The 25,991-nt window shown below is 40.4% G+C and overlaps 1 protein-coding gene across 2 annotated transcripts in view; it reads left to right on the plus strand.

Annotated features, from left to right (window-relative positions):
- Nucleotides 1–25,991, plus strand: part of SEMA6A (semaphorin 6A) — a 131,069-nt gene that overhangs the window by 44,316 nt on the left and 60,762 nt on the right. For both annotated transcript variants that reach the window (XM_023197455.2, XM_023197450.2), the window contains exon 2: nucleotides 25,509–25,646. In XM_023197455.2, coding sequence (XP_023053223.2) covers nucleotides 25,547–25,646 — 100 coding nt within the window. In that variant the 5' untranslated portion in view covers nucleotides 25,509–25,546. The remainder of the gene's footprint in view (nucleotides 1–25,508; nucleotides 25,647–25,991) is intronic.

Below are 25,991 nucleotides of genomic sequence, written 5' to 3' on the forward strand. Positions count from 1 at the left end.
GTCATTTTCTCTTCTAAGATATTTAACATTTACAACATTTAGTTCAAATGAGTATATCTTCAAGGATATTGAATTATAGCCACTTTCTGAAAACCAAATACAACTCTGAAAGGAAAGAGGGAAATGTTGATTATAAAATCGCTCAATTAATGCCTAGTTTTTGTTGTTGTTGTTGTTAGTTTTATTTTTTCTTCTACTTTTATTTTAGGTTCTGAGGGTACATGTGCAGGTTTGTTACATGGGTAAATTGTGTGTCATTGAGGCTTGGTATATGAACGATCCTGTCACCCAGGTCGTGAGCGTAGTACCCAATAGGTAGCCTTCCAACCTGTGCTCCCTCCCCGAACCCACCCTCAAGCAGCCCCCAGTGTTTATCGTTTCCATCTTTGTGTCCACGTGTACTCAGTGTTTAGCTCCTGCTTATAAGTGAGAACACGCAATATTTGGTTTTCTGTTCCTGTGTTAGTTTGCCTTCAGCTAATGCCTAGTTTTAGACCATAAAACAGCTCTTTTTTTCTCTCTCTCTTTCTTTTTTGAAACAGTGTGGATTTATGGAAATTCTTCATGGTTTTAGAACCATTGAGAACTGAGTTTTAATCCTGCTTCTGATGTTCTCCAGCTGCGTGGTCTTCTTTTTTCCCTCCTTTATTATTATTTTAAATTGGCACATAAAAATTGTACAAATTTATGGGATACTGTGTGAAATGTTAATACATGCATACAATGTGTAAGGATTAAATCAGGGTAATTAGCATATCCATCACCTCAAACATTTATTATGTTTTTGTGTTAGGAACATTCAAAATCTGTTCTTCTAGCTGTTTGAAAATATACAATAGGTTGTTGTTGTTCATTACAGTCACCCTACAGTGCTATAGAACACTAGGATTAATTCCTGCTATCTAGCTGTACTTTTGTATCTGTTAACCAACCTCTGGCAAGCCCTCCTTCCCATCCTTCCTCACCTCTAGTAATTCAACACTCTCTTATAGCTGTGTCTCAAAATACTAAAATAACTGGTTGGAATATAAAATATGTGGTTCATCCCTATTCACACTAAACAGACTTTATTCACACTGGCCAGATTCTTTTTTGGTGTTTGTGTTTTGTTTTCATGCATGAGGTTAATAACACACTTAGAGACTGTGTGAATGTCCACCCAGTACCAGCAGAGCCCTGGCTTATTATTATGCCAGTTTCACAACTAGAATCCATTAGTTAGTTTAACATGGTCAGAGAAAAACTCATTTGTCTTTTTCACGTGTTTCACAGTCAAAGTGACACAGGGTCAGGCATTATCTGCTGGAAGGGGACGGTGAAATGAAAGTCCCAGGGTACAGCCACTCACAGCGGTAGAACGGATTATGATCAGGCTGGATATAATTATAGAGCCACAGCAGTCCCCCACAATACACTGGCTATCTGCCTAGCACAAAGGTTTAGATCCCTAATTTGTTGCAGGCTAGAATATCTATGAAGTAGCCCTGTATTTCTGTGTACCATCAATCACAACTTAGATAGGCAACTGCCGCTGTTTGCATTTTGGAGGCTTGGCGGCTGTTAAGCTTCTGCCTGGTTTTCAGACAGGAAGATAGGATACAGGGCTGCAGAAAGGCTTTTAGTGGCGGGATGATGATGACACCTCTGCCAGGGTCCTATCGCAAGCTCATTAGCTGAGTGGATATTTGAGCCTAGTCAGTTTCAATACATACAAAGTCATCTGTTTCATTAAGTTAATTTACCTGAGCTGGCTCTCCTGACAATCAACTGCTTCTGCAGTATCAGCTTGATATTGTAAAGGCAAATGAGGATGGGGCTGGGCAGGGGGCATTGGTCAGCGAGGTACTGGAGTCTATGGGATTGTACTTCCCTTTAACTGGGCACTTTCAGAAATCCGCATTATATTTGTAAGCAAGAAACCTGGCTAGAAGTTTACTAAGGCTTGCTATTTGCTTTGAGTTTTAATGAATGAAATTGGGAAATGAGAAGCAAATCGGGTGCTATATTAATAATTTAAGACTATTTTGTCAATTGTTAAAGAAGTAAAGAAAGGAAAAGGAAGCAAAAGAAAAGACTACACATTTGTTGGTTAGTTATTTAAACTCTACTGTTCCTGGAGAGTTCTAAATTGCTTTACAACTAGATTCACTTAAATGATGTGACCTAAAGGAAATTCTATCTGCAACTTGTATCTTGCAAAAGTTGTTAATTAAGGAAAAACCTGTATTGTTTTCCTTCCTTCGTTTAGTTCTCTAATGTGCATCTTTGTTCCTCTTTTAATATGCGTTTGCTTTATGCTTTTTAGAGTTGAGTGTTATTAAAATAGTAACACCTGAGTTGGACTTCTGCCTGTAGATTAGTTGGAAGCTGTTAAAATTTAATCTTATCCAAGGTTTTGTGCATCACAGGGTTGACTTTTAACTGAAAGTCATTACTAACTGTTACGTTATACTGTTAACTCTGACTACGAAGACTAATAATTAGACTCATTAGAACCAACCGGTTTGACAAGAAAAAAATAAAATAATTGTTGAACAACAAAGAATATGTTAGAAAAACATTTGTATAAATTTGAGTTTAAATGTACGTGTTACCAACTTCTTTCTCCCAGCACACAGGACATCAGCTCTTAGGAAGAAGCTGGAAAAGAATTTCTTCAACCTCACTTATACTTTCAACTTTTCATGGCTTATTGGGTATAAAAGATCATTGTTTTGAAAGTGCTTATGTGAGAAATACTTCCGTGTAAGTAGAAAAAAGCCCATGTATTTCCTTGTGTTGAAGCATTAGGAATAGTTTATTTTATTTAGCAAGGCCCAAATCCATTTGTTTAATTTGGCAAAATTCGTCTTTTGGCCATGTTTAATTTTCTTTTTCCAACATTTTGAAAGATCCAACCCTATCCATTTTTTAGGGCAGAAATATTCAATTGCTTCTCTTTTTTTTAGTTCCGATAAAAAATGTATAATGTTAAGTCAATTGCTTCTTTTTTTTTTAGTTCGGATAAAAAATGTATAATGTTAAGTAAGACTGTGAAGAATTAACTTCTGTTTGAATTGATGTTTTGTTGGAGCATTAAGTAACAGTTTAAACTTTATTGTCAGGAGGAGACAAAATAAATATCATCATCTTTTCACACCCAGGAGATTCTGGGCCAGCTATATCTTTCTTAGTTCTTATTTCATTGTCCATATAATTGAATAAAATATCTACTCTAATGTAATTAAGGTCACGGATTTAATAATACAGAACTTGGGGAATGCAAAATTTACTTTCCTCAAGATAACAGTTTCTTCCTCATGCTGGGCATTATATGCACTTAAGCTATGCCCTCAGCAATGTAACTAGGTCAGGGATTTCATAGAATGTGAGTGTTGTGTTACTGTAAGAATACCAGCATCTTACATTTCATGTATATTTCAAGACCTGTATTTGCAAGTAGAAAGGCAAATGCTGTGTGTCAGTCTGATGTGGGTTACCTGGGCGTGTATATATAATAGGATTTCTGAGGCTAACTAGCACTAAGACCTTTAAAAAGAAAGCCTAGTGCAATCTACAGTAACTTTTCCAAGGGCGTCAGTTCATTATAAAGTGAGCTAAATAAGTAATATAAGCCGCCTGGAAAAATTAAAACTTAAAATCTATAGCGTTTTTCTTTCTTATACGACGTATGTGTTTGCACTTTATTTTGCAGCTTTTTATTCGTATACCTGTCTACTCCATAATTTGTAAATCCTCTGAGGACAGGGATTGTATGTTAGATTATTCATTCATTAATCCGTTTGTTTACCAATCAAACATTCATTTTGCCCTTGCCAAGTCCACTGACTAATGGTGTGGATAGATTAGTAAACAAATAATGTCAATTTGATGGCTGTGATACAGCTCACTCAAGTATTTTCAAAGAAAAAAGAGAGAGATTAGTGGTTAGTTGTCAGTGGGAATCAGGGGAGACTTCACAGAGAAGGTGATGTTTGAAGAGTGTCTTTAAGAGAAGGGTAGAAATTCACAAGGCAGAAACGGGAAAGGACAGAAAAGTGGAGTGGGGAGGGGTTGTTACTAGAAAAATGATTTAAAAGAAAAACCGTAGTCATGGGAAGAGTTGTGCAAGACACAAAGGATAAAAGAGGGGAGAAAAAAAGGCATAGGAAGATCCAATAAGAGCCATCCCTCCAAAGCCCTCACCCACCAACCCAATTCAATCGAAGAGTGAAAAATTCTTAAAACTTTCTTGTTAGGGTCAGTTTATTGAAATTCTGGTACATATTCTTAACCTAGGGCAGCTGGCTGCCAGGTGAAAAGATTCCAGAGAGGTTTTTAAGTGCTACTTCCTCCAACCAGCCTTCATCTTTGTACTGACCACAGCACCTGAAACAGTTCCTTGTTCATAAATGTAGACAATAAATGCTTAATTTAAATTGCTGAAAGTAAATAGAAGTAAAACGGCCCTACCCTTTAAGGTGTTTGTAATGCAGTTGGGAAGAGAACTATAAGCCAAGTAGATAATGACTTAACACCAATGACTATAGGCTATTCCTCCTTTTCACATTGGCACGGTACTGAAAAATATACCCTCCTTTTCCCAAAGGAATAATTTAAGTTTCCACAAAATTTTGGTTAAACACTAAACTGCAGTTACCATCTTCTAAGAAATACAGACAGCTCCAGTGCCAGACACAGAAGGCTGTGGGTGGGAAGTTTTGAGGACAGGGGGAAATTGGAGCTACAGTAAGAAAATGTTTTTAGGAAACAAGCGATGGTGTATAGGTATAGGAAACAAGTACACAAAATTCACAATGCTGAAAGGTGAGGATACTTTGAGTTTCCCAGGGCCAACCCCAAGGATACAGGGGACTGAGAAGAAAATGGAAGCTTACCTTAATTAAATCACTCTTCATGGGCCAGGAGCTTTTTATCCTCATAACAGCTGTATGAAGGGAAAGCATCATTATCCCACTTCACAGCACAGAAACCTGAGCCTTGCACAGATTAAATAACCCAAGGCCACTTGACCACTAACGGAAGGACGAGGGTGGAAGCCCAGTCGAATGTAAGCTCCATGAAAGCCGAGACCTCTTCTGTTCATTGATAATACTCAGTGCCGGAGCCTGCCTGGCACACAGTAGGTGCTCAATAAATATTTTCTTAAACAACCCAGACTTCAAAGGCCATGTTTACAAAGTGATCATGGTTGAATTAGTCACAGATAAGATAAACTTTTGTCCTTGCTCCAGGAGTAAAGAATTGTCTAGATAGGCAAATGGGCAGACATGCAAAATAAATATCAAACTAATGGCAAAAACAAGATAAGAAAAATGAAGTGTTCAGAGATGCCATTGCCTAGATCTTTACGTAAAATACTTGTGCTAGTAGAAAAATGGTTTCCTTGTTGCCTTGTCATTGACCCAATAGCTATAACACAGCATAGAGCATCTGATCCTAACCCCTAAAGAATAAACTCTAAAAATTGTGTGTGTGTGTGTGTGTGTGTGTGTGTACATACCCATGTAATTATACACACGTTCTATAGGAGGTTAGGAACCTGTGAAAATAAATGGTTATGTTGAAAGGTGTCTTTAACCCTAAGTGTAGCATTTGCTAGTGGAAACTCTGTAATTACTGTTATGTTTTTGGTGGTGACTGTTCATGATTTTTTTAAAGGTCTGACAGCTGCCCTCGTGATATTTATGTGTTTCTGGCTAGGGAACCTAAGACTCACAACTCTGAGGTTGTGATAAGGAAAAGAAGACAATACAAATAACATGAAAAGGAGTATGAATTGGATGTCGTCAGAGAGACAAATCATGAATTCCATGCTGCTTTAATTGGAAAGCAATTCTTTCATGGGGATACTTTCCCTTCAGCTGCGATATTAAGTCTGGACTGACACTGGTGACCAGCTACTGATGATAAATAGTCAGTTACTAACAATGCAGCAATCAGTAATCAAAATGTATGATATTTCCCAGGTTACCAGGGACAGTTTAAGAGAAAAGTGGGTTTGATAAGACTGGGAGATAGGCTTCCTCATGCAGTATTCACACAGCTTCTTCTCCACAGCATCTGGGTGGGGTAATTAGGTCTGCTTTATTTCAACCCTGTCATAAAAGAAAACTTACCTATTGTCTGTGTTTGCATTAGAAATACTTTGCACGCCCCATGCTGGAAAAGAAGTTTCTGTATGGCTCCCTGTAATTTTTAATGGATTAAATTATATTTTGTAAGTGGGTTGGCATGAGGGTAGGTGGGCATGAAATAAACTTAGATATTTTTAAAGCCACTCCATGCAGCTGGCACAAGTAAAGGTCTTTGAATCATGGTTAATTATCTCGGGCTGTGGCTGAAGGCATTGAAATGGAAGGGATTAAGATTGTAATATGGATGCCATTTGTATTTGTATCAGCGGTTCCCATACTTGTCTACTCACTAGAATCACCTGGGGGTCTACTAAAATTTTCACAGCCCAGGTCACACCCAAGCCACTTACGTCACAATCTCTGGGCATGGAACACAGGCATCTTTAATTTTTGAAGCTCTCTAGGTGATTCCAGTGTGCAGTCAAGTTTGGAAAGCACTGGTTTACACTTACAGTTTTATATGTACTTTTGCATGTGGTTATGGATAGAGCAGCACGTACTGGTGGAGTGAGGCAAGAGAGCATGCACACTCCTATGGGTGCCACCTGCCTCCAGGGTTCAAGCTGGAGTCCAGTTTGGAATCCGAAACTGCTGTGTAGGCTGGGTGCAGTGGCTCATGCATGTAATCCCAGCACTGTGGGAGACTGAGGCGGGTGGATCATTTGAGCCCAGGAGTTCAAGACCAGCCTGGGCACCATGATGAAATCCGTCTCTACAAAAAATACAAAAATTAGCTGGGCACGGTGGCACGTGCCTGTAGTCTCAGCTACTCGGGAGGCTGAGGCAGGAGAATTGCTTGAACCTGGGAGGTGGAGGTTGCAGAGAGCAGAGATTGCATCACTGCATTCCAACCTGGGCAACAGAGCAAGACCCTGTCTCAAAAAGAAAAGAAACTGCTGTCTCCCACCCCAGTCAAACCTTAAACCCCAAAAGAAAAAGCATAATGTGACCCACCCGGTGAGAAAAGCAACCTCAAAGTGGTCAAAATAGACTCAGCTCTGAGGCGAAGAAGAACCAAAAAAGGAGGAAACATGCCTTTGCTCCTTTCTTAGCGCTTAGCTCAGTGTTGAATAAACGAATAAAAAGAGAAAAGAGGAGGCGGTCATGTGCAGCTCACCTCCCAGAAAGGGTACTGGGATGGGATGGAGGAAACTTTCACTGATCACATCCCTGCACAGTGGGCACCTCTCCACCTTGCCCTCCTCGCTCTCCTGATAAAGTCTTTTTTTTCTCTCTAGTTTAGTCAATCTCCTGTCTTCTCTGGGAGCAGTCATTCTGAGATGGTCTAAGATGACTGTCCCAGAGGAGGACACTCATTCAGCTTTTAAAATGTCAGGTGTCCTTTGGGGATGCTTCAAAAGCAGCATTTGGGCTTCCTTTGCCGTGGGAAGTGAACAGGAAGAAAGGCCAGTGAAGCCAGAGAACATGGAGGCAGCCCAGAAATCAACATGCAGATAGAGAAGCAGGAAAAAAAAGGTTCCCATCCGCAGTACTGGAATCCCACTTACAGAAAATAAAATAAAAAATATGAAGGTTATTTGCTTTGAGCCCATCTGATTCTTTTTGTTAGACTTCATTGCGTTCCGAATTTCTGAGTTTGCTACATTTTTATTTGAAAGCTAATAAATTAGACAGCCATTCATATGGCACGCAGGCGGGTTTCCAGTGCTGTGTAAACCACCAGCCGCCATATACATCCATCTGCGTCGCAGATCAACTAGAATTATCACTACTGACACCACACTGCCTATAAATTCCCTCACCCGCATCCTGTATTCCAGAATATTACTATTGGCTGACCATACTGGGAAGAGATGGGATCCTGGGAAAAATCCTTTTTTCTTTCTAGTTTAGTGGGAACTGGCAGGTTATCAGTAGGTCTAAGCTCCAGGTTTGTCTCTAGAGACAAAGAGTTTAAAAAATAGTAACTAGTTTTATTTTGTTCTAAAAAAGAAACACATGCACAAGAAAAATATTGTCAATAAAACATAAAAGCGTTCAACATAAAAAGTGAGTTTCTTTCCCAAATCTGACCTCCTAGTCCTCCTCCCTCAGAGACACTGTTACTAGTTGCTTATGTATGAGAACTGCAATATTCACAACACTTTAAAAAAGCAATCAGTCTTGGCTTGTATTTCAAGTTTCATTAACAAAAATAACCCCCTTTACAATCACTGGGGTACTCAATGCACTGATATTTAAAAATACCCAAAGCTATTTGGATCAAAATCAACAAAGATTTAATAAGTACCTGCAATGTGCACAATGTTGCCTAAGCAAGCCATTTCTAGTAAGGATTTTACACATATATGTTTCATACTTTTTTTCTGGTGAATAATCAACGAATCTAAAGTTATGTTAGTGGAAGGGCAGTCAGTCAATCTTTGTTTTAAATGTTTTTCTCAGAAACAAAAATGATCTATTTCTCTCCCTAACCCTTCTAACTTCTCAGTCTTTCACACATTCTCTCATTTGAGCTCGGTTTTAAGCCGAGACATCTGGGTAGATGGTATGTTCTGGCCAGAGTACTCTCTCTCATACCTTCTCCAGATGGATTGGCTCAAAGATCTAATATTCCCAAAAGAAATAAAACATCCCCCAAGTTGCCGTTGAGGAAGAGCTGCAGTGCTTTCTATTCTAAACACACATGTATTGTAGGATGAGAGACGGTCATGACAGAGCCAATATCCCCACCCACAACTTGTCTGCAGAGGGGGTAGCCCACTGCAGGATACTAGGCTGACTGCACAGCTGAGAGCCCCGTTACCCCTCAGACTCCAGCCAGCTACATCTGTATGTCTTCTCTCCAGCTGGCTGGCCCAGCTGTTCTGGTGTCAAAGAAAGTTATGAGTCACTGGGAAGGGCTTTGAGACAAGAGTAGAGTTAAACCATCTCCTGGGGTCTGTGTGTCATTGGCAAGCAAGCCTTAGTAACAAGCCAGTGCTTGACATTCCCAGGAAGGCCATACAACCAGAGCTTCACTTTGTGTTCCACACTCAAGACCTCTGGGCTTTGTAGAGTGAAAAAGAGCTGGAGCTGTATAGATGCTGGATGTCCTCACCCCTAAAGGCTTTCTGTCATTGCCCATGATGTTCATTAGGTTCTTGCCATCTGTCTCCTTGCAAATGCTTTTGGCTGTAGACCTATATCCTATACAATCTGGCCAAACTAGGAGACAATGAATGAGGATTGCCCAGAGCCTGAGGACTTTCTTTTGGTCTTTTGATTCCAGGGACATTATTACAACAACAGAGCCCTGGGAGCAGCTGCCAGCAAGAGTTTGAGTCCACAGCAGGATCCTTCTGGACCATCTGTGGCTTCCTGCTCTGAACAGTACTTCCTCACTACGTGGGAGGAAAGACTTGTCAGAGGATCCAAGAACCATAGGCAGTCAGGTTCTCCATGGGGACCCTAAACGTTGTCTGGTCCAGCCCTGCAACCTATGTCTAAATTCCTGGAGAGTATTCCTTCTGCCCTAGCACTCATCTGGCCTCTCCATCCCCTTAGGTAGGCTAGTCCATGTGTGTGTTACAGGGCTGCTAGAAAGTTCTTCCCCATTTTGAGCAGAAATCACCTTTACAGTTACTACCCATTGATCTTAGGTCTACCCTCACAACTGTCCTCTAGGTTTCTCTTCAGCTATCTGAAAATGCCAGTCTCTGCCCCTTGCATCTCCCCTTTTCCTTGTTTTAGTACTGATTTTTCAGAAATTGTCCTGATACTCTTTTTTTAGAGCTTCATTCACTCTTTAATGAATGTTTGTTAAGAGTTTACTGTACATTAGACTTTGTTCTTGAATGGGAGGGACACAGTGATCAATAAGACAAATTGACCCACACGGAGCTTACATTCTAGTGGAGGGGAGGAACAGACAAAAGCAAGTAATACTATAAATGTGAAAATATCAACTGGGAACAAATCCATTGCAGAAATGTAGAATAAAGTGATGGAAAAAAAGCACTGGTTTGCTTTGGGGGCTCAGGGAAGGCCTGTCTGAGGAAGTGACATTTTATGATCTGGGAAGAAAGATCGTTCCACGGTGAGAGAGCAGAAAGTCCGTGAGGCAGGAATGAGAGCTTGTGCATTTGAGGAAAGCAAGGCCCAGGGGTTGGAACAGAGTGGGAAATTGTGGAACGGAACATGATGGGGTCAACCAGTTGGTTGGTGCCTTTTGTGTCCAGAACAGAGGGTTTTAATTTTGTTGTTAATACATTAAGAAACCACTGGAAGGTTTTATGGAAGGGAGGACATAACATGATCTATGTTTCTAAAAGACCATTGGTTGCTGTGTGGAGATTAAATTGAAGGAGGGCCAAGTGGAAGTAGAAAGATTAAGTAGATAGCTATTGTCATAATGAGGCAGGAGCCAAGGTTAGGTTAGATTAAGAGGATTGTAGATAGAACGTAGGGAAGTGGGCAGATTTGGCATGTGCTTTGGAAATAGAATTCATACTTGGATATTATGTCTCTTGGTCCTCTTCACTCATAGTGTTTAACGTAAGTATATATTATATGTATAATGTGTGTGTGTGTGTGTGTGTGTGTGCACGCGTGTACACACAGCATCGTTTTAGCCGCTTATGTATAGTCTGCAGTGGTCTGGAGACTCCCCCAGGGCAGAACCCATGGTTGAGACCATGCCCCCAATATCCGCACTGTTTCCGCACAGTGCCTTGCTTGCACGTATTAGAAACAGCCATTTCTAAAGTGACTGAATTCACTGAGTAAATGAACGAGTAAAGGAAAGTTACTAACAAAAGCAGTTTCTGGGTTTAATTGAACAGTGAAAGGAACATCCTTTCAATGCCTACACACTTGTACGATATTTTCTCACATCTCATATTCTTGCTTGTACCTCCCCAGACACTAAAAAGGTAACCTGCGATGTACAAAAGCAGTGTTCCTTTGGAATAGAGTTATTTTCAAAAAACTGGAAAAATTAGTGATAACGACTCCTCAAATGTACCTTTTGTGTGAGAATGGAGGAGGCGTCCTTAGCTCCCTTACTTTCAAATGGTGGAGCCGTGTCCCAGCTTGGGGAATCTTGCAAGATTGGAGCTCCACACAGTACTTTGCTCTCTCCTCATTGAGAATTCTGGAGGACACTCAACCTTTCTTTCACGCCTTAGTGCTGCTGGAAAGAGCTGATTAAATAGATATGTGAAGAACACATCTGCCTATTCTTGCATAACACTTTAGAATGACCTTTTTTTTTTTTTTTTAACTCTTTGGAGAGATGAAGACTATGTTAACCAAATATAAAAAATATTGTGTTTGAGAAGAAAATTATTCTGAGTTGGTCTTTTAGTTATTCAAAGTGAACCTGGGGAATCTCCTCTTTGAAAGACGTTCATGTGTTATTCCTCTCCATGTGTTCCATAGCTGTGTCTTTTCCTTCTCACTGCTCAGACCTTGAAATCCTTACCAGTGAAAGCCCGGGTGGATGCAGGTAGACCTCTATGCTTCCCCCTAACCAGGGCTAAGTAGCTTCTAGAGACGTTTATCCATTTTCCGTGCCTCCATTTCCTCCCAAAGAAAGGCAAGCACACACGTGCAGGGATCCTTGTGCTATGCTAGAGTGACACACCTGGGCATGCCTGCAAGGCTGGGTGTGTGTCTCACACTCACTTTCTCTCTGATTTATCCGCCCTCTTTTGTCTGATCTCAGCACTTGAGTTTGGTTTCTTCTTGTCACACTCAAGCTTATTGGATAATTTCACTTTTCCTCCTTATTCTGGTCTGGCAGAGATGGTAATTATAGTGATTGCTGTGCTATCAATTATGGGAATGGTGATTTTAAAATTTGATTTAGGGGTTAATTGGTGATATTCATGTGCTGTCTTCCCTCCTGATAATTGGATTGCAGTAATTAACCTCATATCCAAGTTATCTGCTATTAACCATTTGCCTCCATTTTATTTCAGACTTAAAATTGATTACATTGTTGTCTGACGCCCAGTGTCCACTTTGGGAGAAAGAAAGGTGAGGGGCAGCGAGTGGAGGGCACCTCAGAGAGGAATGGGAGAGAGTCTGTCTTCCTTTTCTACCACCCCTACCTGTTGTTCAAGATAACAGTTGTCCTCCCCCAATATTCCAGAAATCCAAATTCTTCATTTTATTATCTAGTCCCTAAATTTCTGGGGTTATTTATCAAAAGAAAGTTACAGGTATTTGAAAATTAAAGGCAGGTACATGTAACAAAGCAGAGGGCAGATACTGCCAGCTGACAATTGCTTCCGATGCCAGGGATTGGAAAATGCCATGACCAGGCATTTCCATTGGGGAGAAAATGATTACAGGCTCTGACATCATGGAATCTCCTTTGGAGAAACCACCACCAACTGCACAAAAAGCCTGTGAAGTGCATCCATTTACTACAGAGAGAGGAAGGAGTGCTGACTCCCTTGTAGTTGGCTATCAGATGGGAAGAAATGCAGCTCCCTCAGGTGGAGGGGTTGCTGAGCCTGGGGAGGCAGTCACTTCTGCTGCTTCTGGATGGTGTCACTGACTCATGAGAGGCTTTGAGACCTTGCTACCAAGATTTCATCTGCTCTGGGAACATCACTTATTTTGTGGAAGTCTGTCCTTGTTGGTCCCTTGTCTGGAGAGGAGCCTGGAAAACTGTCATCATAAGCCCAGAACATAGGAAATGAAAAATAAGTAACTCACTCAGCAATTCCTCATCTCTGAATTATTCTTGCAAGTATGATATGACATACACTTTTAAAAATATGTGAAATCAGATTACTTTTTTTTTTAAATTCTGTGAGAATTTCACAACACACTGTGGGATAATTAAGAGACATTCTCGTTTTAGCAAAACCAGTATTGGGAATTTACTCTCAAGGATTTCCTTTCTCCATCACCTTTTATCCTGTTTTTCATCTCTTCAGAATGAAAGCATGTAGTTTCCCAATCTTTTTTTTTTTTTTTTTTTTGAAACCCTTGGGTCATATATGTTTCAGAATTTTAAGTTGTTTAGATTTTAGAAAAGTAACATGGGACACATACACCAGTGGAGTCTGGGGCAATATCTAATAATCATACCTATTCATAATTTGCAGCAAAATGTATAAATATTCATTCTAAGAGGGATAAATACGGACTACAAATAGTCTCATGCCAACTCAAGCTTGTCACACAATGAGTAGAAAAAACATTTTGATTTTCAGGGTTTGTTTTTGTTTTTGTTTTGTTTGTAATTGCAGATAATAAATTGTGTACCTGTACTCCCGAAATGAACTTGGCCTCATCCAGATCTAGAGAAACAGGGGATGGCAAATCGTATTTTTCTTTAAACTTAAGGAGCCTCAGGGCAGATTTCAAAAACAATGAACACCAAAATGATTCCTCCAGATACTGCCTCAGTATGCTCAACCACTTCCCAAAGAACAGGACTGCTCTGTTTGTGCAGTGACCCTGAAGTCACCTGTGTAAGGAGTCAAGTCATCAAGTGGTAGAGACATTTAAACAAACCCGTAATTTCCTAGAATTTATTTTCATTCGCTCTGAGGAAGCATATTTTCAGGATGTTTGGGAATAATTATTAATTCTGAAAGTAGGATTTCACATTAAAAGCAAATGAACATTTTATGGGGTGGTACATCCTAGATTTGACTCTGGTTTGGGAAGAGGCACCTCGTGAATGGTCTTCTCTCCATCACAATGCGAACTGATGAACTGCCTTTGGAGAACACCTATGTTATTTTGCTAAGTATATCAAGCCGGGCTAATGTGTCATTTTTACATGTAAAGTAAATGAGCAAAGCCAATAAAGATATTACTAATTTCAGAAAAAAACTGAAATATCAATCAGATTTATTAATAGGTTTAAATGTGTGGGTTTGCAATTTTCACCCAGCTCACTGAGACAGAAAGCAGGCTTTTTACGGATAAATGAAATGAATTTCCCCAAAAATGTGGGAAAATTCTGGAAATTCGAGATACAATTCTTCCATATCATATCTGTTCTCGACGTGTCTGGACATACATAGATAAACAGAGAATCCACTGTGTATACAGATACTTTACTGCTAATAAGCACCAGTCAGCATAAATACCATGCTTGGTTATGGAGCAGATCCTGAAATGATATTATGCTTCTTTTTGTATAATCAGAAGCTTGTAATCAAATAGAAACTCTACTTTTGGCTTTCAGGGTTCTGGGAAAGCATCGGTGCTCATTGAAAGAGGCAGGAAATACAATGAGGACTGACATAGGCAGCATAGGCAGCAAACACCAAAGGACCTGACGCCGACATTTTAGTTCAAGGAAATGTTTTCACTTTCTTCCTGGTCGTGAGACTGTTTTACCAAAAATGTTGACAAACAACAAGAAAACAGTAAGGATTTCTAGGGTTAGGTCAAAGTTTAAATCATCCGTGACTGATGACATTGTTATTTGGGGCTGTTATTCAGAGCTCAATGGAGAGACCTGCAGGTTGTTATTAATTCTGTGGGAGCCACGTTTGAAGTTGACTTCCACTCTAAAAGTGGGGAAAGAACACATTCCTGCAGCCGTTTAAGCCTGAGCAATCCCAGGCAGAGTGGAGATCAGGCAGGTTAGAGTTGTGACTGGGAGATTCTATTTCTATTAACTATACTGAGAGTAAACGGAGGAGAAATTACTAGGGAGAGTCATCCTGTCAAAGTTCAGCAATTGCTTTATTTTAGTTTAAATCCTCTCAGGACTTTGACAAAGGTATGTGGGAAACTCTAGTTGCTAAATTATCTCTGGTTTGCTCTTTTAAAGTCACTCTTCAGATATCTTTTTACTGGCTAGGAAAAATGCTTGGATTCAGGCATACTATTTTTTGCAGTTTGTTTCATTTTAATAAAATTACAAAGAAAAAGTTAGGGAGAGTAATGCAAAAATAACCCATATACTCAACACCTCAAGCAAATAAATACCAATACTCTGCGCTTATACTTCAGAGCTTCCCCCGCCCCTTCTTCTCTGTCATATTCTTAGAAAAAATAGTAATCAGACACAATCTTTATTCTCAGGTAGAATATTTTAAACCAAACTTTCAGTTAAAGGAAAAAATCCATCCATTACTTTAGACAAATGTTTGAAATTCCTTAAGCAAAGAATGAAATAGTCTAATTTGATGTCTGCAAATCCAATAAGCATGGAGTCGCCTGTTTTAACACCTGCTATCTTGACCTGGCCCTTCTACCTGAAATGTCTTGGCTCCCGCCTGCCCCTCCGCAGCGAACAGTCATGCAACCCTCTAAGGCTTTCTCCAGCCAGAAGCCTTTGCCAGTCATCCCACCTTACATACCTCTGCAACACCTTCACCTTCCAGGTGGTATTCTTGCCAACAGAGTAATAATTTCTTTTGGAAAGATGATTGTTATTTGTTCATGTGTTCTATTTTAGAACAATAAGCAAAAGCTATGGGGACCATCCACTGAATAGTGAGGTCCTGGGGGTGATGCAAGGGGAGGGGCCATTTCCATCTCTATCTGCATCAGCCTCTTAACACAGAGCCTCCCAGTAGAAAACAGGGAGTTGGTAAGATGGGAATCAGACAGTGGTAGTAATGAACATCAGGCAGCAAGCCAAGGAGAAATGAATGAATTCTGGCTTCCTTTCTGAAAGTAGCGTAAGGCAGGGAAAGAGCTCACTAAGAGGAGTCAGGAGTTCTCAGCTGCTGCTCATCTTTGCCACTTTTGAGCTGTCCTACATTTGGCAAGTGACCATTTTGGGCCTCAGTTTTCTTAACAGCAAATTATCGGAGGCATTTGTTTCTGCATCTGAAGCAGACGTTCGAGTTCAGCAATATCGTAAACAGTTTACACAAGTTTACAAGAAAAAAACAAACAACCCCATTAAAAAGTGGGTAAAGGACATGAACAGACACTTCTCAAAAGAAGACATACATGTGGCCAGCAACATGGAAAAAAACTCAAAATCACTGATCATTAGAGAAATGCAAATCAAAACCACAGTCAGATACCATCTCACACCAGTTAGAATGGCTATTATTAAAAAGTAAAAAAACAACAGATACTAGCGAGGTTGTGGAGAAAAAGGAACGCTTTTTACACTGTTGGTGGGAGTGTAAATTAGTTCAACCATTGTGGAAGACAATGTAGTGATTCCTCAAAAACAAAGGGCAGAAATATCATTAGGCCCAGCAATCTCATTACTGGGTATATACCCAAAGGAATATAAATTGTTCTGATATAAAGACACATGTTTGTACATGTTCATTGCAGCGCTGTTCACAATAGCAAAGACATGGACTCAGCCTAATTGCCCATCAATGATAGACTGGATATAAAGAAAATGTGGTACATATACACCATGGAATACTATGCAGCCATTAAAAGAAACAAGATCATGTCCTTTGCAGGGACATGGATGGAGCTGGAGGCCATTATCCTTAGCAAACTAACACAAGAACAAAAAACCAAACACTGTATGTTCTCACTTCTAAGTGGGAGCTAAATGATGAGAACACATAGACACGTGGGGAAGAACAGCACACACTGAGGCCTGTCAGAGGGCAGGGCATGGAAGGAGGGAGAGCATCAGGAAGAATAGCTAGTGGATGCTGGTCTTAATACTTGGGTGACGGGATGATCTGTGCAGCGAACCACCATGGCACACGCTTACCTATGTAACAAACCTGAGCATCCTGCACATGTACCCCTGAATTCAAAATAAAAGTTGGAAATTAAAAAAAAAAAAAAAAAAAGAAAGAAAATCAAGAGGAAGGTTTGGGAATGAAGGTAGCGATTACAGTCTGGGGACATATCGTGTGAGTTTTACAAGTAAGCCATACATCCAAGTCGAGTTTTCCAGAGGAATTATACAAAATCAGGTCTAGAATTCTAAAACTAAAGGTTTAGATTAAGAGTTAAAAATTAAGTGCCTTGCCAGGTGTGGTCGCTCATGCCTGTAATCCTAGCACTTTGGGAGGCCGAGGTGGGCAGATCACCTGAGGTCAGGAGTTCCAGACCAGCCTGACCAACATGGAGAAACCCCGTCTCTACTAAAAATACAAACTTAGCTGGGCATGGTGGCGCATGCCTATAATCCCAGCTACTTGGGAGGCTGAAGCAGGAGAATCACTTGAACCCATGAGGAGGAGGTTGCAGTGAGCCGAGATCGCACCATTGCATTCCAGCCTGGGCAACAGGAGTGAAACTCCCATCTCAAAAAAAAAGCTGCCTTTATAATGGATACCCCCATTTACCGTGATATGATTAGTATGCATTGCATGTCTGTATCAAAACATCTCATGTACCACATAAATATATACACCTACCATGGACCCACAAAAATTACAAATAAAATTCAAAACAAGGTAGCCACCTTTAAGCCAACAACAAACCATCAAAGAACGTTTACAAAGATGGAGACAGCAAAAAGCTAGGGCATGCCATAAGTAAGCCTGGTTAAGACTGTTGCAGACTTCTGAGATGAAGATAGTTTGCCACAACACTTTCAGGCCTACTAAGGTCATGACTAGAGGCCAGTGGGCCATGAGACTGTATCTGAAACATCCAAGTAAAATGCAATAAATGTGCAATAAACATCCAAGTAAAGTGCATTGGCTCGGGGCTGTGTGTTTGGGGTGGTGGGTGGTGGATAGAGAGAAAGAAAACCAGCATAGCGAAGAATCAACTGAAAGGCAAGACTTGCCTTCTCCCTCAAAAGATAATAGGTATACAACCAACCTTTATTTTTCGAAAAGGTTTTTTTTTCTAGAAGTACTTATGAATTCACAGTTTTTCTATGCTTTTGTGATAGTGGTTTCAGATCTAAAATGGAACATCTATTATACCCAGTCGATATTTATTATTCTCTTCCATTGAATGCCATCATCACTCTCCAAAATGTGTTGAAGTTAGGTCTGTGGCATTTCCCTTTCCTCCAAAATGGGTGCTTTTAGGTCTCTGTTAATGGCTGAGAGGAGGAGGAAAGAAAGACCGGATGGTTTATTAAGAGGCTGGAGCTATTTTTCTCATTTGCCCGAACCTTATATCTTAATGCAGATATCACTGAACAGGTGGCCCTCATGGTTCCTGCAAACTGGGTACAGTAAAGGCTTCAAACGGGATCAATGCGCCCAGGTTGTTTCTAATTACAATGGGATGTGTTCTTTGACCCAGCTCCGCATCCTGTGGATAGCAGCACCCTCCTAATGCTGCAGTCCTTGAAACAGAGCTGTCCAGGTCAGTGAAGGATGCCTACTATTTAAACACTCATTACTTCTTTAAATTTTCCTCGGGTGCAAGAATGATCAGCAGTTGCAGTCTCTGTGAAGCAGGTTTCCAGCTGGATATGCAACACAAACACCTGCTTTCCCATCTCTCTCTGGACAGAGGTTCCTTATTGACTTGAGATATGTCCACATCTGTTTATCCTATCAGCTACTGAAGCAGGCAACTTTGTTCTTACCCTTTGCAACTGACACTGTTCTCTATGATGTGTTGATGTTAAAACATCACGGTTGAGGGAGGCTGCAAGCAAGCAAGTGGTTCTACTTAACAGTGTTGTTGGTGAGAGAATCAATTTCTCCTAAAACTGGTTGAGAAGCATTTGCATCTTTCTATCACCTTAAGACTGCAATCACAGGGCCATAAAGTGGAATGAGGCTTTGCATGCCTACATGTTTGGGAGCAACTGTGTACTCCCTTTATAGATGTTTATTACTGAAGCCATTAGGGACTTTCAGCCATTTCATCCACATAAGCATAGATGCATTAGCCTATGTATGATCTTAAGTGCAGTTTCCATTTACGCCAGCACCTTTCTCTTTCCAGTCTTTCTTCTGTTCCTTTTTCTTTAATGCCCTGGGAAGGACATAAACTTTGGCATTCTACGGACCTGGCTTTGCGTTTTGTCTTTACCCTTTGACTACTGTGCTGTAAATACAGTTGGCCCTCTCTCTCCATGGGTTCCACAGCAGTGGATTCAACCAACCACTGATAGAAAAAATATATATTTTTTAAATTGCATCTGTACTGGACATCTACAGACTTCTTTTTCCTGTCGCTTTTCCCTAAGCAATACAGTGAAACAACGATTTACATAGCATTTACATTGTATTATGTATTATAAATAATCTAGAGATGATTTAAAGTATACAGGAGGATGTGCATAGGTTACATGCAAAAAACTATACCATTTTATTCAAGCGGCTTGAGCATCCCCAGATTTTGAAATCTTTGGGGAGGTCCTGGGACCAATCCCCCACAGATACTGAAGGACAACCGTATTTACTATGTGCTGCCTAGACATGTTACTTCACCTCCCTGAATCGCAGTTTACTCTTGGGTTTACAACAGAGATAATAAGGCCTTTCTCTCTGGGTTGCTGTGATGTTTCAATAAAGTAATAGGCATATGTACCTTGCACACAGAAGATACTCAGTAAACCCCCACTTTCACCCAGTCCTTTCTTTATTTTCCACATCATTATGTTTCTTTGCATTACTGTGAATGCCATGATTTACATTTTTTAAAAACCACACAATGTTTGTGTGACTCCCAAGACAGACTCTCCAGCCTCTCCAAGTGCCCACCTCCAGAGATAAGAAGCTCAGTGACTTGAAGTTGGTGGGGGAGGGGGGGGAGAAAAGGGGACTTCTCCTCCCACTGAAGCACTAGAACACTAGAAGCTAATCTAGGACCTCCCCGAGAATTTTGTAAAGAAGTCCAAGAAAGGCTATTAAAAAGTAATTTTTAGTATCTTAGCTGAAGAATAAATAAACATTTATTGAGGACTATGGAGAGTCTCCAAGACACTATATTACCCATATAAAGAAGGGGAAACTGAGGCTCTAAGAGCTTAAGCATCTTGCCAGAGGTCCCAGCTAGTAAGGGGGAAAGGGGGTTTCAAAACGCAGGTTTCACCCTCTGCTCTCTTCTGTTCTCCTATGTTAAATTGCAATAGTTTGATTTCATGTAGGAGCTTTTAAATCAATTTCAATTTAGACTTTTGGAGGCAGTCACAGTGTACAGACAAAGATGATGTCCAAAAACTTGAGTTAAAAAAAATGAAAATTTTAGATTTAGTGTAAAACTCAACTGAAGTCTAAATAAGATTAAATGGTAAAACAGTGTTCTCTGTGGTCAGATTAGAGCTGCTTATCTACCTGAACTGTGTCCTGAAGTTGAGACTAGGCAGTATAGCAGGCTGGGATTTCTTTGCTCTCGCTTGATGAACTTTTCACCACTTTTCATGATGTGCCTATTGCAGTCCAGTGAGAGCTACATCGAAGAGAGTTCGTTCTACCCCTCATGCTTGCCACAAACAGTACCACACACTGACACGCTGAATATCCCTAGAGTTTCCAAACCACATGCTGCTTAGGAGCAACCAGGAAAGAGTGTAGAGGGAAAAATGAGCCCCGTTGGCCTGTTTGTTTTGGAAAGGTCACTTGCCCCGCTGCAGAGAACTTTTTCTGCCTGCCCTCCTTGGTGATCTGAGAGTGGCTGACACAACAACAAGAGCCCAGCTACATTTCCAGTGCCCTTTAGGACAAAGAGGAAAGGTGTGTGCAGGTCCAGCCCCTCACCCTGCCTCAGCCCGGGCCACCTTATTCCCCCTGCTGCCCCTACCTCATCTCTCCAGGTGATGTTCCTGGCCTTGGAATGCGTTACAACATGACACAGAGACAGATCACTCCCTGTACCATCCTTCCTAATCGCGCTGTCTGTCTCTCTCACACACACACACACACACACACGCCCTGAGGACACCCTTCTTCACTGAGGCAGAATCACTTAGAACAGTGCCATCACAGAGCCAGAGGAATCTTATAGACCATTACATTTCATATCCTTTCCTTTTACAGGTGAGGAAACTGGGAGCTAGGGAGGCTAACTTGCCCAGGGTCAACGCTATTAATGTGCCCCTTCCTTCTGTGAATGACAGCAGGAATTGTTGGTTATCTTTAAAACTTCATATGATATTAGAAAATGAGCTTTTTAAAAGAATTACTGAGACATGGTAGTAAGTGACTTTCCTCATGGAAAAATAGTGCCACTATTATCATTTCCTCTTTATTTCAAGCCCACACTTGGAGTTGTTGAGAGCATTTTGTATTTGCAAGTTTCCAGATATATTATTTTTCACATCACTATCCCTTATTGTTAAAATGCTCCCTGTGTGCCAACATTCTGGAAGATGCTGCCACGTGTACCAAATCGGACACACACTGTATTCACACAGTCAAGGCCTCCATGCAGTTTGATGCACCAAGCATTTATGCATCGTTTGCTGCAGCTGGACATGTGGACAGTTTGTGGGGCAGCCCAACCAGGTCTCTAAAACAAGCAATGTTCATTAATTTGTGTGTATAGACAGTGGATCCCACATGGTCCACTTGCTAAGGCTGCTCAGCCACTTGCGGATGATGGTCAAGAGAAACAGAATGCCTCATGCAGCAGCGTTGATGTCCTGTACCTGGGTAGCATAAAGGTTCCCTCTGAGCCTTCAAGAGCAGGCGGATGAGGTTAATGGGTAAGAAAGGCCTCCTACGAGAGTGGGAAGGGGTGGGAATGTTCCCAGCTGCAGAGAGCCCTATTTGGGACAGCCAATGCTCAACTCCAGAGTTTTGTCAGGTGGGGACTTGGACTGGCAAAGCCCGACCTCTGATTTTTTTTGAAGAAGTCAGAAATCTGGAGTTGTTTATTAAATCTCCTATTTTTCCCTCAATGTTGCTAATTTAGGTTTTGTTCTTCTCTGTGAGTCAGTTTCTGCCAGGTACTACAAGTTTGTGAGCCCCCCATAGAATTTTCCAGGGCAGAATTTGGAGGATAGTTGGGCAGAGGATTAGAACTAGTGTCAGGGGTTAGCCTGAGTGGTACTCTGGCTGGGTCCACTTGTCATGGCTTCCCAGTCCTCGTGGCTTATTAAACTGACTCATTAGAAGTAAGATGTGGCAATTGATGGACTCATTCTCTGACTTTGTAATCATTTCCAGTTCCACTGCCATCCCTTTTGCTTCATGCTTGGCTGACACAATGACCTGCTGTACATCAAGGGTGTGGGAGGTAGGGGTGTGCATCAATGGAAGCTCTAGTAATTGAAAAGAATTTATTATTTAAAAAAAATTATCAGCATCAATGCATTCACAGGGTTTTCAGACAGTCCTTCTTTTGGTCTCCTTTGTTTCGTCTTCAATCTGCAATACCTGAAAGCTAGTTTCCTGGCCAATTAGCATTCTGCATGGTTCATTTGGCTCATGGCAACCAATAATCACAACACCATTTGTACATCACAGTTCTGTGATCCAATTTGGGCTTAAAAACTGTAGGGGAAAATTATTGTGAAAAACATTTTTGTTTGGGTGTAGATAATCGATACAAATTAATTTCAGATGAACCTAAATAGACCTGATAAATTCACTAAGCAGATGCTATTAAAATGAAGAATGTTCTTAAGGTTTTCTGTGAATTTGGGGGTTTGGGACAAATTAGGATTATAACTTTGTAGTAGTGGTATGTTTTACAAAGGCCATTTCACTTCAGGCTAAGAAGAGTGAAAGGCTGAGACAAGTAGATGGAAAATTGAGATATAATAGGCTTACTTATGAAGTAAATGCTTTTATTTAGAAACCTTATATTGACAGTCCTCCTTTATCTAATTTTCTGAATAGCTGCTTAAGTCTAAGTTATATTTAGCCTATATAAGCACAGTCACAGACAGGGAAATCGACAAATGTTTGCAGATACCTATAAATATGCTGCATGTGGGTAGCACTTTTCAAATTTTGAAAGTGACTTAAACAGCCTCTTAAATTGCAGCAACACAGCTCACTCGAGGTTTATAAACTCAGTGTTAAGTTCTTGTTTTTGTTCTCCTGGGCTGGTGTAAGTCTGTATTGCGTGATCTTAGGAAACAGACCCAAGCCTGTGTTCTTTGGATGGGAAATGACAATGTTATGGAATTGGGATCCCTCCGCAAAGTAATCATTTCAACAAGAAAATTTATTGTCTACGTATTTACAAGGGTTAGGGCCCAAAATTGAGTAGAAAGGGAATAATACATCAAAACTTCAACTGAAGAAAATTTTAAAGTGTTCACGTGGACTGACCGAGATGAACCAATACTTCCAGAGCACTTTCACCCGTATGATGTACATGTTAACTACCTGATGATATAATGATAGAAAGACATATAAAACAGCTATTTTTCCTGGCAGAGAGCCCTGCTGTAAACCTGGAGATATTTAAATGACATATCTCAGCCATGATGCTGGCGGCAGGGATAGCCAGAATAGCCATTGACTTGCGTAGTAGATTTCTTCTGTATGCATTGCTCTTCCTGCCAGCTTCTGGGGTTGACAATTTCACATTCGACACATGCAATCTTAAGATGGAAAAAATTAAAATTGGGGGATATAATAAAGTAGCAGGACTTTGTCTCGTTAGCTTGTAGGACATTTGCACCAAAATGAATGCAGTTGTTGAAGGATGGAGACTCATTTGTCATGTCAAGAAAAATTAAGCCTTAAAAGCATACATACATCTCTAAGCATTTCTAAAGGAATGAGAATCAGACTTTTGAGTTTCCTCTTTTCTTCCATTATATGCTACAAATTCTCTGAGGCAATATGCTTCTGTATAATACTATTCTTGAGCTCCTGGTAAAAGTCGCCAGTTCTCCCTGCCCACTCCCCCTCCCGCCAGATGCTGTCTCTCCTAAAATCTAACAGCTGACTGGTGTCTTGTTTATGTTTTACTTACTTTTGTGATTTATTTCTCCCCTTTAATACTGTACTGAACAGGAGCCATGAGAAGCAAATTGGGGCACTTCAGAGCTTCTTTCCTTTGAGTTCAGATTCTCTAGGATAGGAAGAACTGGCAAATAAATGAATGAATAGACTCTTGCTTTCCACCTGTCTAATAAATACATGTTTATGTCTCTTCGTAATGGTTCACCCTTATGAACAAGTAATCATTTAAAGCTTAATTTTAATCTACACATCAGAGATGGAGATATGGAACTGTTTAGGCTTTTCTCTTGATCTCTCTCCCTCTTTGATTTTCAAGATAAAGCAAATTAATTAATGTGCACCTTTCAATTGAAGAAATGCTTAAGACCTAGCTGTGTTTGTGAAATTATAAGTTACAGTGCAACACTTGGGACTGATTAATACTTTTTTGGCATGAAGAGAAGAGACATAGGTATGTAATCAAAATGATGTTCCAAAAAGCGTTAAGTTAGCAGTTTGTTTGCCAAATTAACTTTTAAAGACATCTAGGTTACTAAGTTTGACATTTCTACACACAAATCTTAAATGATTGATGGATTACTGTAAAATAGCTTTGTTCAAAAAAGATAATCTTTGGCAGGCTACTTCAAAGAGTTTACTGCTCTGGAAAGATGAAAAGATATCCTCATTTTACATTAATTTTCATGATAGATCAATGCTTATTTGCAATATGCCTGAGAATTAAGTGATATTTACCATATTATGAGTCTTTTTTTTTTTTTTTTTTTTTCACTGTATCCAGCAGTCCCACATGGGATTGTTTTTATTTCCAAGATTTAGGAGCATTTTTCTGCACATAAAGAGCTTCGTCAAGAAAATACAGATGGGTAGAACACTATATCTGACATTTTTATTCACTACTATTTCACTGCAAGGAAGTATCGAGACTAAAATATGCAGAGATATGACTTTTTAAATCAACAATACCGTTTCAGAATGCGGTTTCAGATTCTCCTTGTAGTAATCTTTAGAGTGTGAAAGGATCTGCCTACTTCTCTTTAAATATAGATTGTGTGATTTTATTTATTTATGTCTAAGTCACTGTAGAATGACATAAGTCAGGGGTGAATATTTCAATTAAGGGGTCAAGCAGGTAATGGAAATCAGTAAAGAGGACGAGCTATAGATGTGTGTGTGTGTGTGTGTGCGTGTGCATGTCTGTAACTGTGTGTTGGAAGTGGAGGCGTGGTGCCTAAGGAAACTGTCATTTAGGGCAGTATGGCAGGTATTTTGATTTTTACAAAGAAATTGAAAAATCTAGATTAATATCAGAAATCTCTTATTTGTCAATATTGGCAATCACCTCAAATTTCTGAGTGATTTTGAATGCAGAGTTCCATGATTGTGCAATAGCCATCTATAAAAGCCTAAAGATGGCTCAGGATAAAGGAACTAAAGCTCTTTGTCCCATATCGGAGAGACTTTGCAAAAGGGCTCAGATGCATGGGGAAAGAGGTAGCAGTAGGTAACGGGTACAAGTTCCAAACACAAAAATCAGCGAATTCACCATGTAGAAGATGTAAAGCGGAGGCTTTTTTTTCCTCTTGAATTTATCTTTAAGGGTATTTCATTTTATGGCATTGAACAAAGCTGACTTGGAAAAAAAAATCTGTTCTTCACTTTTTGGCAGGGTGAAGTAGAGAAAGAAAGTCTCCCCGCTGAACTACTATGAGGTCAGAAGCCTTGCTGCTCTATTTCACACTGCTACACTTTGCTGGGGCTGGTTTCCCAGAAGATTCTGAGCCAATCAGTATTTCGCATGGCAACTGTAAGTACCCATGGTCCCACTCACTGTCTCCCTGTGAGAACGTTTTAGCCGGGATCGGACGAGCAACAAATAAAAATGAAAAACGAAACAGAAAAGGTGACTTCTTAGACCTCTGTACATGGCAAAGGCGGGTAATTCAAGTCTAGTCAAATTGATAGGATGACTTTTCTATAGCTCCATCAGATGTTGTTGTGGGGACACGTGTGAGGATCTGAAACGTCCCTTGTAACCCGATGACGTCTCAGCCACTACCTGGAGGCCATGGTGTTCATGTCTTAAAATCAGCTCTGGCCGGGCGCGGTGGCTCACGCCTGTAATCCCAGCACTTTGGGAGGCCGAGACGGG

Source organism: Piliocolobus tephrosceles, chromosome 4 (assembly GCF_002776525.5).
Source record: "Piliocolobus tephrosceles isolate RC106 chromosome 4, ASM277652v3, whole genome shotgun sequence".
Classification (NCBI taxonomy): domain Eukaryota; kingdom Metazoa; phylum Chordata; class Mammalia; order Primates; family Cercopithecidae; genus Piliocolobus; species Piliocolobus tephrosceles.